At 48.7% G+C, this 13,750-nt stretch overlaps 1 protein-coding gene across 1 annotated transcript; it reads left to right on the forward strand.

Moving 5' to 3' along the window:
* The first annotated feature begins 10,276 nt into the window (after positions 1 to 10,276).
* LOC123396744 (ubiquitin-like) lies at positions 10,277 to 13,077 on the forward strand. The gene is made up of 4 exons (XM_045091589.1): positions 10,277 to 10,459; positions 11,190 to 11,406; positions 11,691 to 11,757; positions 12,761 to 13,077. Exons 1-4 carry the CDS (start codon positions 10,357 to 10,359, stop codon positions 12,797 to 12,799), a joined length of 426 nt encoding a protein of 141 aa, XP_044947524.1. The 5' UTR covers positions 10,277 to 10,356; the 3' UTR covers positions 12,800 to 13,077.
* The last annotated feature ends 673 nt before the right edge of the window (positions 13,078 to 13,750 follow it).

Raw genomic sequence — 13,750 nt, forward strand, 5'->3', positions numbered from 1 at the left:
GGAACTCTCGGACCACTGGAATGTTTTCAATCCCTTCAAGAGGCGACGCATTTAATGCATTCAAGGCATACAGCCGTGCCTCAGCATTACGGACGAGATGAGCATGGTAGCTTACGAGTTCATCTGAAGGGTGTAGGAGGTGGACGGTTTTGGTGGCAAAAACGATCGATGCCGTATGAGCTTTCAACCAGTCCATCCCCAATATGAGATCAATGTTGGATGACTTTAGTAGGATGGGGTTGGCAAGGAATTCTAATCCTTCAATTTCAACTGGAACATGGGGGCAAACCACAGAGGTTCGGCATTCGCCCCCAGGGGTGTTTACCACTATCGGGAGGTTCATCTCTTCGCTCCTAATGTCATGCATGTATGCAAAATTTTCCGACATAAAGGAATGCGATGCTCCTGTATCAAACAATACAGAAGCAGGTACTGAGTTAACGAGAAGTGTACCCATCACGGTAGCAGGCTGGTCTTGAGCTTGACCCATATCAATGTTGTTGGCCTGACCACGAACATAAGCAGGCTTAGCGTTGAAGTTGCGGTTCTGGTTGTTGCCACGGCCAGTTGCGGGAAGTGCCAGCTGATTCTGATTCTGCCTGCAGTCTCTAGCACGGTGACCTGGACGGCCACACTTGAAGCACAGCCCGTCCTCGAGACGGGAAGGAGGAACTCGAGGTGGTGGAGCTGGAAGCCTCGGCTGCCTAGGTGGTGGAGGAGGCAGGCGAGGTGCAGCATAGGACGGCCTCGGAGTAGGAGCAGGTGCATGGTACATGTTGTTGGGAATCCAGATCTTCCGCTTCTGTGCAGATGAGCCCGAAGATGAGCCCATGTCACGGTTGCGCTTGCTGCTATCTTTGTATTCCTGCAGACCAGTCTCAACCTGAATAGCCTTGTTCACGAGGGTGGCGAAATCAGCATAGTCCTGAACGAGGAGTGTCAGCTTGATATCAGGGTGGAGGCCTTCACGGAACTTCTCCTGCCTGCGTGCATCAGTCGCAATGTCTTCTTCAGCATAGCGAGATAATTCCAGAAATTCCCGCTGATAAGCATCCACAGTCTTGTTGCCCTGGACCAAGTTGCGGAACTCACGCTTCTTCCGATCCATGATTCCCTGGGGAATGTATCGAGCACGGAAAGCAGCCTTGAACTCTGCCCAAGTGATGATAGTCCCATCGGGCTGAGAGCGCCTGTGGATGTCCCACCATTGAGCAGCGGGACCCTTCAGAAAGTAGGCGGCAAAGTTGACATAGCTCGCCAGGGGCACATTAGCAGACTCTAGCTCATAAGAAATGTCACGGAGCCAGTCATCAGCATCTAGAGGCTGAGTTGAGCTGCGGTAGATCGCAGGGTTGAGGCGGCAGAAGTCTTGCAGTGTCACGCCTTGTGGTTGGTTCATGTTCGGCCTTTGGAACTGATCCATGAGCCCTTGCATAAACTGGCGGTTCAGCTCAAACTGTTGGATCATCCCCGCCATATACTCAGGAGGCGGGGGTGGTGCACCGTTGGCACGGCCACGCGGGCGGCCAGCTGGTCTAACCATCCTGTTAAATATTTAGCATGGGTAGTTTAGCTTAAAGTAATCGAAAGGCATCGCACGCATTCATGAAGTAATCAAGCATAATGAAAGGGAAATGCGATAGATACTCCATAGTAGTTGAGTTCGACATATAGACTCATACATAAGTTCGATTACATACTAACGATTGAAAACTCGAAATTTGGCGATAGCCCGGACGCATTTGACGATACCCTGGACTCACTAGGCGGCGCGCAGGCACGCGGTGGAAGAGTACCACAACGAGATGTAGCGATAAGGCTACATCAACGTCGGAGAGGACGAACGAATCCTGGTAGCTGGCGGTGATAGAAGGTAGGGACAGGACCCTGTGTCCCGTTGTGACTCTGGTGACGGTACCGCATCCAGTCGAGGAGCTGAGGTCCAAGTGCAGGGGTTCTACCCCCAACATCTGTCCACTCGAGAGCTGATGGTAGCTCTGTCCTGCTCGGCTCGCGGATGCGCAAAGCGGGAACCCTCGGATAGTGTGATGGCTGCAGCTCTGTCAACGCGTCGTAAAGACGAGCACGCGTAGCATACAACTCCACAGTCAGAGCTCGGAAAGCACGATCCATTGCCTCAGTGTACTGCACCAGAATCCGCGCGTCGTAGCGACGCGTCACGTAGGGGGCGCAGACAGCGACGTAGGAACGGTCGCTGCGCTCCCGAACGTCAGAAGCGTAGGCAGTGAGATCAGACCCAGTCTCATCCCCAGCAGGAGCATGCGGGATGTATCTGAAAGGGCTCTCCTCCAGGTGAGGGTACGCTCCACGGAGTCGGGTGATGGCGATGTAGGCCGCATCATGGACGGCCATCTCGACCGACACTCCAATACCACAGAACACGTGGCGCTCGAGGGTCTCGCCGCCCCTCTGGTCGAAGATGCGAACCTCAGCCTGGTACTGGTACTGGTTGTACTCGCGAAAATCCTCGAACACAGTGTACTCGGGGTACCAGCGATATCCCAGCCTGGTCAGGAGATCGACCAAAATGGCCGGGAACCCAGTCGTCTCGGTGGCCTGTGTCAGGCGCACGTGCTGTCTTGCGGGACGCATCTGAAAATAAGATTGACGAATGTCAATGACAGTGTGTGTAATACATATTCAGGAGAAAAAGAGTAGATAGTCCAGCGCTCCGGATTGATGTGATTCGAGAACCTAATGTTAGAGTTAGTAAAATCTTTGACCCGAAAGAGAAGAGAAAGTAGAGCCCAGAGTATAGAAAAGGAGTAAAAGATACTAATACCACCCAATTGAGATGTGGGCCCGTAAGCCACAACATCAGTGTTAGTAAAGTTTTTCAAACACTAGACTCAACTTCGGCCAAGGAGTTGGAAAGGGGGCTACCTACAGGCAGTTGGCTCTGATACCAACTTGTGACGTCCTCGACTTAATCGTACTCTAATCATACACGCAAATGCGTACGATCAAACCCAAGGACTCACGGGGAGATATCACAACACAACTCTAGACACAAATAAAATAACATCAGCTTCATATTACAAGCCAGGGGCCTCGAGGGCTAGAATACGAAAGCTCGATAACACACGAGTCAGCGGAAGCAACAAATATCTGAGTACAGACATAAAACATGGGGTGCCTTAGAGAAGGCTAGCACAAAAGATACAACGATCGAACGAGGCGAGGCCTCCTGCCTGGGAACCTCCTAACTACTCCTGATCATCAGCGGCCTCCACGTAGTAGTAGGCACCGTCGGGGTAGCAGTCGTCGGTGGCGGGGACCTCCATCTCCTGGGCTTCATCATCTGGTCGCAGCAACCGGATCAAGGGAACAAGGGGGAGCAAAGCAGCGGTGAGTACTCATCCAAAGTACTCGCAAGTCTTACATCAGAACTATTCTAATTATGCATCAGTATCAAAGAAGGGGGGGGTTATATGTGGACTGACTGCAGCAATGCGAGAATAGAGAGAGAAGGCCTAGTCCTATCGAAGACTAGCATCTTCAGGGTCTTGCAGCAATAGACGAGAGTAGAACAGGGGGGGTAACACATTAATAGTCATATTGTTGCAGCAATATTAAAGTGAGGTCACGCCTAAAGATCCTCCCTCGACTCCCTGCGAGGAAGCAATCCCGAGACAAACTAATTCCAGTTAAGTAACAATTGTAGTTGTATAAGATCGGGGCACAACTCCAAGTCGTCCTGTAACCGTGGACACGGCTATCCGAATAGTTAATTTTCATCCCTGCAGGGGTGCACCACATGTCCCGTCACGCTCGATAACACTCTGGCCGGACAAACTTTTCTGGGTCCTGCCCGGCCTCGGAATATCGACACGTCGCAGCCCCACCTAAGACTAATCAGAGAGGCCAGCCCGCCGGTCTAAATCCTAAGCACAAAGGGTTCATGGGCCCAGTTCCCCTTCACGCTCCTGCACGTGGCGTGGGCGGCCGACGTCAGTCCTAGCATCCCTTAATCACAAGCGCGATGCATCTCGGGACCACTCGGGCGCGCGCCGCTACACTGCTGGCATCTGAAAAGCTTCGGCTGATACCGCGACGTCGAGTACCCATAATTCTTCCCGCGTAGCCGGTTAGTGCGAAAAGGTCTCCGACCAACCCAGATCAAATACCCAAATCCATTAGCATTTTAATTAGGCCAACAACACGGTCTCGCGGGAATCCACCCGTCTTACAACTAATCACCAATGATCCCAGTAACATGGTCGAGTGTGTGGTTGTAACATCGGGGGAATCCGAGGTATCACCCTCGTTGGATTCCGAACGACGTACCCGGCAAGGTGGGCTTAGAGGAATCACCCTCGGGGGTCCCACACTCGCGGGGTGGCACGACAGAGACGTCATCGGGAATGGTGAAAGAGGAATCACCCTCGATAACCACGACCGACTAGCTATACTACAGAGATATCATCAGGAGTACTTAGCGAGGTGTCACCCTCGGTACCCGATAGTATCCCTGTAGCGTCGTACAACGAAGGGGGGTGAACGTGCTGTGTCGGGTCTGGCTCGTCGATCAGAGATCGAGATTTGGAAACAAGCGGGGCAACTGATCTACGGGGTCAGAGGGGATGACTGCTCCACCTATACTAAGCATATTAAAGGTACAGGACTGAAAGTAGCAGTTCATCAAAAACAGGCTATGCATCAGATATAGGAGCTAACTACAACAGTAGCAAAATACTAATGCAAGCAGTAGGAAGAAAGACATAGACGATATAGGAATGATCAAGGGGAGTTTGCTTGCCTTGCTGCTCTGCGGCAAAGGACTGATCGGCAGGGTCGTAGATGTACCCGGCAGCAGCGTCAGTCTCGGGGTCTACCGGTAAGAAGAGGGGGAAGAAACAATAAATAATAGCACCGATGCAACACAAAGCATGACATGGAAATATGCAGGCTAGACATGAGCTAACGCAGCAACATCCGTCATAGACGGGTCGGAAGAATATCTGACGATATTTTCCGGGTCTCGGGCTACTACCGGTTATACTGGAAACGATGGAAAAGTTCCATGCTTGCTATGCTAGGGACGCGTGACAGACGAACGGACCGTGTATCCGGGTTCGTCTCGCTTTGCTGATCAACTTTCATGTTGAAATAATTTTGATCTGACTTACGGATTATTTAATATTAATTTTTAAAGTTTTATTAATTATTTAAGAATTAAAAACAGATTTAAAAGATTTAGTAAAATCCTATTATGACATCATCGCGATGTCAGGCTGACATCACATTTGACCGGTCAACTGACCAGCGGGTCCCGAACGTCATGGCACAAGTTTTATTTAAGATTAAATATTTATTAATCAGATTAATTCAACGAGGGACCCACGTGTCATACTCTAATTATGTTAATTAATTATTTTAACTAATATATCTATTTATTTATTTATTTAAGAAAAACATTATTTTTAATTATCGCGCGGGGCCTCCCTGTCATTGACAGCGGTGCATTGGCCCCACCGGTAAGTGGCTTAAGGTTATTTTCTCATTTATTTTTATTAGATACCTAACCGCTCAAATACCGTATTTCTCTAAATATCCAAATACACAAATACATACATCACATCTCATACATACATACGGAATACAACCTTTGTTTTTATTTCTTTTTTTCTCATAACACTCATCTCTCTCTCTCTGTTAACAGAGACAGAGAACAACTTTCTCTAACACCACCTAGAAGAACCAAATACTCAAATCCTCCTACCGGAGTCTACCCTCGACGGATCGAGGCCCCGTTTGCCGGAACGGAACCGGGGCGGCGAGGAGATCGACACGGTGGGAGGAGCCCGAGGAGGGGCTCACCGACGGTGACGTGACGGCCCGGTGAAGCCGGAGTTCGCACGTAGTTGACGGTGGAGACGGACGTGGAGGCGGTGACGGTGCCGGCGAGGAGGAGCCGGCCGGATCCGGCGTGGTGGAGGCGTCTCCCTGCCCGGTCCCTCCCGGACCGAGCGGGAGAAGGCCGACGGGGGGCCGGGGCGGTAGGCCGGCGAGGTGGAGGCCGAGGCAACCGGGGCCCTCTGCCGGTGGGGTGGAGGGGGTGGCTCGCCGGCGGAAGGAGGGGCTCGGCCGGCGGGGAGGAGGGGCTCGGCCGGCGGGGCAAGGGGAGGGGCCGCCGGGGGAGGGAGGAGGCCGTGGGGGGAGGAGGCCGTGGAGGGAGGAGGTGGCCGTGGGGGAGGAGGCCGCCGGCGGGGGGGGAGGGCGGCCGCCGGTTGGGGAGGGAGAGGGGCGAGGTGGGGGGAGGCGAGAGGGGCAGAGGGGGGGGACGGGATCAGAGAGAGAGATTTGCGGGAGGGAGAGGGGGCGAGATGGGGGGGCGTGTCGGTGGGGTGGGGAGGGTCACGAGAGGGAGTGGGAGGTCGCCAGGGGGGCGATTAGGGTTTGGCGGGGGGGCCGGCTGGGCCACTTGGCCCAGTTTGGGCCGGCTGGGGGGGGGGGCTTTCTTCCTGTTTTTTTTTTGTTTGTTTTGTTTTGTTTTTATTTTGTTTTACCTTTTTCCTTTTCTTTTTATTAATCCTTTCTTTCAGTTTTCTTTTCTTCCTTTTATTAATTAATTTACTATTTGAATTTTTCTTTTGAAACACTTTCTCATATTATATTTTCTTTTACAAATTATTATACGTACTTTTAATCCTATCTTTCATATCCCCATTCTTTTAATATTCGTAATGAACTTATAAGGTACTCTTCTTTTGTTTCCAAATCTTTTAATCCGGACAGACGCGAATCAACGCGGGTCTGAGATGGGAATTCCGATGACGTGGCATCATTAACGGTTGATCACTGTAGCTTAATTACGATTACTACTGTAGCAAAAGTCGAGGATGTCACACCTTTTGGACCCCGCTGCCACGGGAGGGATGGACAATAGATGTCATGCAAGTTCTTTTCCCTAAGCACGTATGACGACACACGGAATGCATGCCTACATCACATTGACGAACGGGAGCTAGCCACATATCTATCCGTTTTATAACTGTTGCATGATGAATATCATCCAAACAAATCACCGACCCATTGCCTAAGAGTTTGTCCTACTGTCGCTTGCTACTGTTGCGACTTGCTACTGCTGTTACTACTGTTGATGTTGTTGTTACTTGTCTTGCTCTGCTGCTACTACTATTACTTGTCTTGCTCTGCTACTGTTACTTGTCTTGCTCTGCTTCTACTGTTGCTACTACTGTCGCTTGCTACTGTTGCTACTTGCTACTGCTGTCACTACTGCTGTTCCTTGCCACTGCTGTTACTCGTTACTTTGTTGCTACTACTTTTCTTGCAGATACTAATCTTTTTGGTGCGGTTGAATCAGACAAATTCAGCTCCTAATACTCGAGAGTATTCTCTCACCTCCTGCCTGGCGAATCAACAAATTTGGGTCGAATAGTTTATCCTCGAAAACTGCTGCGAACCCACGCGCTGGTGGGCCATCAACAACACTCTTCTAGTTTCATTGTCGGGGAGTGCTAGCAGCATTCTTCTGGTGCCGTTGCCGGGGAAGGTCTGTTGTTACAGAATCAGCATTCGTCTAGCTATTGCTAGAGAGTGCCAGTCAATCCCTAGTATCCACTATGTTCTGAGATTGATGTTGCTACTACTTTGCCATGCTTAATGCTTGTCACTAGGGCCCGAGTGCCATGATTTCAGATCTGAAATTATTAAGTTGTCACCAATATATGTGTGTTTTAGATCCGATCTTGCAAGTTGTAGTTACCTACTATGTGTTATGATCCGGCAACCCTGGAGTGACAATCACCGGAACTACTCCCGGTGATGACCATAGTTTGAGGAGTTCATGTGTTCACCAAGTGCTAATGCATTGGTCCGGTTCTTTATTAAAAGGAGAACCTTAATATCACATAGTTTCCTTTTAGACCCGCTGCCACGGGAGGGATGGACAATAGATGTCATGCAAGTTTTTTCCCTAAGCACGTATGACGACACACGGAAAGCATGCCTACATCACAATGACGAACGGGAGCTAGCCACGTATCTCTCCGTGTTATAACTGTTGCATGATGAATATCATCCAAACAAATCACCGAACCATTGCCTACGAGTTTGTCCTACTGTCGCTTGCTACTGTTGCTACTTGCTACTGCTGTTACTATTGTTGTTGCTGATGTTACTTATCTTGCTCTGCTGCTACTGCTGTTACTTGTCTTGCTCTGCTGCTGTAACTTGTCTTCCTCTGCTGCTACTATTGCTACTACTGTCGCTTGCTACTGTTGCTACTTGCTACTGTTGTCACTACTGTTGTTCCTTGCCACTGCTGTTACTCGTTACTTTCCTGCTGCTACTTTGCTTGCAGATACTAATATTTCAGGTGTGGTTGAATCAGACAAATTCAGCTCCTAATACTCGAGAGTATTCTCTCACCTCCTGCGTGGCGAATCAACAAATTTGGGTCGAATACTCTACCCTTGAAAACTGCTACGAACCCACGCGCTGGTGGGACCTCAACAACATTCTTCTAGTTTCGTTGCCTGGGAGTGCTAGCAGCATTCTTCTGGTGTCGTTGCCGGGGAAGGTCTATTGTTACAGAATCAGCATTCGTCTAGCTATTGCCAGAGAGTGCTAGTCAATCCCTAGTATCCACTATGTTCTGAGATTGATGTTGCTACTACTTTGCCATACTTAATGCTTGTCACTAGGGCCCGAGTGCCATGATTTCAGATCTGAAATTATTATGTTGTCACCAATATATGTGTGTTTTAGATCCGATCTTGCAAGTTGTAGTTACCTACTATGTGTTATGACCCGGCAACCCCGGAGTGACAATCAACGGAACCACTCCCAGTGATGACCATAGTTTGAGGAGTTCATGTGTTCACCAAGTGCTAATGCGTTGGTCCAGTTCATTATTAAAAGGAGAACCTTAATATCCCGTAGCTTCCTTTTGGACCCCGCTTCCACGGGAGGGATGGACAATAGATGTCATGCAAGTTCTTTTCCCTAAGCATGTATGACGACACACGGAATGCATGCCTACATCACATTGACGAACTGGAGCTAGCCACATATCTCTGTGTGTTATAACTGTTGCATGATGAATATCATCCAAATAAATCACCGACCCATTGCCTACGAGTTTGTCCCACTGCTGCTGTTACTTGTCTTGCTCTGCTGCTACTGTTGTTACTACTGTCGCTTGCTACTGTTGCTACTTGCTACTGCTGTCACTACTGTTGTTCCTTGCCACTGCTATTACTCGTTACACTGCTGCTACCTGCTACAATTTTGGTTCGCTGGTCGTTGACGGGAACAGACAATTTTCATCAACGGGCAACTTCTGGCGCCATTGATACAATCGTTAGGAATAGTCTGCCATCAACAGATCGTTTCTGACACCGTTGTTATCATACTACTTTGTTGCTGACACTTTGCTTGCAGATACTAATCTTTCAGGTGTGGTTGAATCTGACTCATTCAGCTGCTAATACTCGAGAGTATTCTCTCACCTTGTGATTGGCGTATCAACAAATTTGGGTCGAATACTCTACCCCCGAAAACTGCTGCTAACCCACGCGCTGGTGGGCCATCAACAACATTCTTCTAGTTTCGTTGTTGGGGAGTGCTAGTAGCATTCTTCTGGTGCTGTTGCAGGGGAAGGTCTGTTGTCACAGAGTCAGAGACCTGAAGCCGTCATCCAGCAACCACACATCATGTGATGAACCAACAATCTTTCGGATGAGGTCGTTGTCATTATGCTCGAGGGAGACATCAGCAACAAACCCACTACATCCAAAACAAAGCCATCGATCCCGACCACGGCGTTGGAGCAGATGCCATCGCGACGGCGAAATCGAAACACATATACCCTCCACAAAATAGTCGCCACGGCTGCACCTACCTTGCTTGAACGCGGAACCAATCAAATCTATCACCAAGAATAGATGATTGACGTGTGTTCGACGCGACGCGTCGGTCCAAACGTTTATCATTTCCTTTATAGGGATTGATAAGGAAAACACTCTTTCCGAGAGTGTGAACTCGTCACGGCACCAGCGGTCCAACGGTCAATTACCAAAGTTCCCGGGCTGGGCCGGGCCGGGCCGAGCCTGACAGGGCTTAGCCACTCCACACTCACACGCACTCCATTCGGCCCTATCCATCCATCCACGCTTCGGCCCCGAGGGTTTCGTAGCGGACGCGTCAAGTCCAAGCCCCCCCTCCCTCCCCTCACACCCTCCGCTCTATATAAGGCGCGCCAAGTCCGCGGCGCTGTCCAACTCCACCATACCAACTCACACCACATCCACCGCCACCGCCACCGCCACTGCCACCCACGTTTGCACTCCGGCGAGGCGACCCGCGAAGATGCAGATCTTCGTCAAGACGCCGTCGGGGAGGACGATCACGCTCGAGGTCGAGGGCGGCCTCGACATCGCCGACGTCAAGGCCAGGATCGAAGACAAGGAAGGTAGCGAAATATCTCCCCGTCTCTCATCTCTGTGCCGCATTGGTGTGTGCGCTCGCCGAGCACCCTTTGCCGCGTTTGCTAGCCGTCCGGCAGCCCGGTTCCTTGCATCTGTTGCGCTCCTGTGTCGATCGGACCTCGGAATTTGGAGGCGCTTACTTGTTTCGATCTTCGTTTTTGGTTTACCCGTGCCTGTTTCCAGTTCTATGCGAGAGATGCTAGCTAGAAACATTTCCCTGCATTTCTAGTTCTATTCCTTGCGTCTGTTTCGATCGGTATTTGGAGGCGCTTGTTTTGCTCTTCGTTTTCTGTTTAACCCTCGCGCATCCGACCCAAGCGATGCTAGGAACATTTCGCTGCGTTTGTGCGGGTTCGATCGGTAGATTGCCGAGTAGTGCTTGCTTCCTGTCGCTGTTCATCTTGGTCGGAAACAGAGCAGAGCGCCCGATCTGGGCGATCGGTCGCGTTAAGCACTCAAGCTAGCTTCACATCAGTAGATTCCATATGTTTGATCCGAGACGAGTTCCGTTGGTAGGGTTAAATCGGCTTTCGTTTATGAGTTTCCTATGAGCGATGGGGTCGGCTTCTTTGTTCGGCAACCTGGGAGCGACGCGTTTCAGTTTTGAACTCGATTTGGATACCGAATCTAACTTCTGTTCATCTTAAATCAGTGTTGGTTCCCTAATTATTATTACTGATCCCCCGCTTGATGGACTGCTCTAATTAACTGCAGATGTGCCACCGGATCAGCAGCGCCTCATCTTCGCAGGGAAGCAGCTGGAAGAAGGCCACACGCTGGCGGACTATAACATCCACAAGGAGTCCACGCTTCACCTCGTGCTCCGCCTCCACGGCGGCAGGGGCGGCAAGGGAGGAACCTACCCCAAAATCGAGCCCAACCTCCTTCAGCTCGCCCTCAAGTACAGGCAGCTTAAGCTCGTCTGCCGCAAGTAAGCCCCTGAATCCATGCCTTCCCTTCGTGTGGTCAAGTTCATGCATGAGCTCTTTCAAGATGTCGTTGCTTTGAGCTATCCCTGATGTGCTTGTTTGGTGTAGTTGACAACTAATTAGCATTGGAATGTATGACGACTCTTAAACATTTCCTTGTCATATGCCGATCGACTCTCATGTTTTGCATAAGAAGATAATCGTTGAGAATCAATTTTGTATGCAATCACTCACTGCAATGGCAATGTAGAGGTGCCCTAACATTACAGCAATTTTTGTTTTCCAGGTGCTATGCACGCCTTCCCCTCAGGTCTGCCAACTGCCGTAAGAAGAAATGTGGCCACTGCAACGAGGTGAGCCTTAACTGCCATCGATTGTTGTGCTACCATACCATCTTTCATGCTTGGCCTTAGTGTCCTTTATTATGTATGCTGTGCATGCGTGTTCTTGCTTTCGTCATACCCCACTCGGCATATATAGTGTCACTTGGGTGTCGAACATATTGTGTTGTTCATCACAGTATTTTGTTATGATGCTTGTTTCAGTGTTACTGGTTATTGGAAGGTACTATATGTATCAGTTAACAAATAATGGAGCTTACGATGCTATCACTGTTCATGTTCTTTGTCTTGGTCACCATAATATAAATATTGTCATGTCCATGTTATCTGGCTCTAGTCATTGTAGCATTAACACTTTCTGGAATCCTCAATCACTCGCTCAAAGAGATTTCATTCACTTGTAGTAGATGACAACTTTAATTCTATTTGTTGGTGTCACTTGTTTTTTTGACCTGATGGATACACTCCATTCATGCTCTATGTTTTGCCATACCTGCATATATATAGTATCGAGCATATTCTGTTTTTCGTCATCCATATATATTTATAATGCTTGTTTCAGACTAGTAGTACGGTACCATTTTAGACACATAGTGGTGTATCAATCTAGACATAATGACGCTACCATTGTTAATTTCTCTTGGACTTGGTCACCATATATAGTACTGTCCTGTCCATGCTCTTTGGCTTCAGTTATTGTAGCATCAAACACCTTCTCTAAGTATTTATTTATCATTAATACGCACACAATTTCATGATGTTTGTTTGATTGTTTCAAAGTAAATTTGCCAATTCAGCTCACTTGTGTTTTGCATCAATCTAGACGTACGCTAATGGAGCTTACTACTTAGCTTTGTACTCTATATGTTATTATGTCTCCTTGAGTTCAATAATATTTGTGCTGTGTACTGCTCTCCATATTCTGCATAATGAAGTGTGTGCAATGGATTGATAGCCCCCTTCCTAGAGATTTGAATCACTTGTTTAACTCTGTTTCAACACTTTATATTTTCAGACGAGGACGAAGAAGAAGCTGAAACCCAGGGACCCGTGAAGCACTGCACTGGCCAGCAAGAGAAAGAAAGCGATACCCAAGTGTCACGCACCAGCTGAATCTGCCTTACCGTCTCCTTATATTAGCTTAATGATGAATGACACCGAACTAGCTTCTTGTTACTGCTAGTACCTTTTAAGTTCCTGCTGCTACTGGGTTTAAACACCCTAAATGCGTACTCTTGCGGAATAGTACTGTTGCATGATGGGTTATGTGATACTCTGGATGGTGATGCATTGACATCGCAGTGCTTAAGGGAAATGCTAGTTACAAATTCCTGCTGTTATAATCACATGGGTTCTGCTCCACCGGTGTTTGGGGTGAAAATATTATCAGTTTTACTATTTTATTACATCTAGATGTAAAATACTTATCTCACATCTAACTTTGTAACCACATGATTTAAACATCAAAATTCGTGTCCTTTGGTCTTTTTTGTTTGATCAAAGTGCTGGAGGACGTCATGCGCTTACTGATGTTTGTACAAAGTCGTAACTGATGAGCCGGGACAGGTCAGGAACCGAGTCGGTCAGACCCAACGACACGAGAATGCATATTGTTCGCTCGAGCGTCGATCCATTAATACAAGTGAAAAGTTTACGTTCAGCCGACGGATCGCACGGTGCGATCCGTCGGCTCCTCTGTACAACGCGTGTTTTTTTTTCTATAGCTTTACCTGTGTTGCAAAATTTTCCTTCGCAACATTACACACGTTGCAAAACATAAAACGAAGAAAATGCCGAAACATGCGCAAAGAAAAAAACTGCAACAAAGCTATTGTTTCAGAAACTCGAGCGTTGTTTCAGGAATTACCGGGTGCCCAGCCGGAGCGCGCGAAGAAAAAAACTGCAACAAAGCGATTGTTTCAGAAACTCGAGCGTTGTTTCAGGAATTACCGGGTACCCAGCCGCAGCACGCGTGAAGAAAAAAAAACTACAACAAAGCGATTGT

This window comes from Hordeum vulgare, chromosome 5H (assembly GCF_904849725.1).
Source record: "Hordeum vulgare subsp. vulgare chromosome 5H, MorexV3_pseudomolecules_assembly, whole genome shotgun sequence".
Lineage (NCBI taxonomy): Eukaryota > Viridiplantae > Streptophyta > Magnoliopsida > Poales > Poaceae > Hordeum > Hordeum vulgare.

Bases quoted from the DNA above. Each gene is read 5' to 3' on its own strand.
- LOC123396744 (XM_045091589.1), top strand. From the start codon at position 10,357: ATGCAGATCTTCGTCAAGACGCCGTCGGGGAGGACGATCACGCTCGAG. The intron at 11,407-11,690 runs GTAAGCCCCTGA...TTTGTTTTCCAG, and splicing joins CTTAAGCTCGTCTGCCGCAA to GTGCTATGCACGCCTTCCCC. The intron at 11,758-12,760 runs GTGAGCCTTAAC...TTATATTTTCAG, and splicing joins AATGTGGCCACTGCAACGAG to ACGAGGACGAAGAAGAAGCT.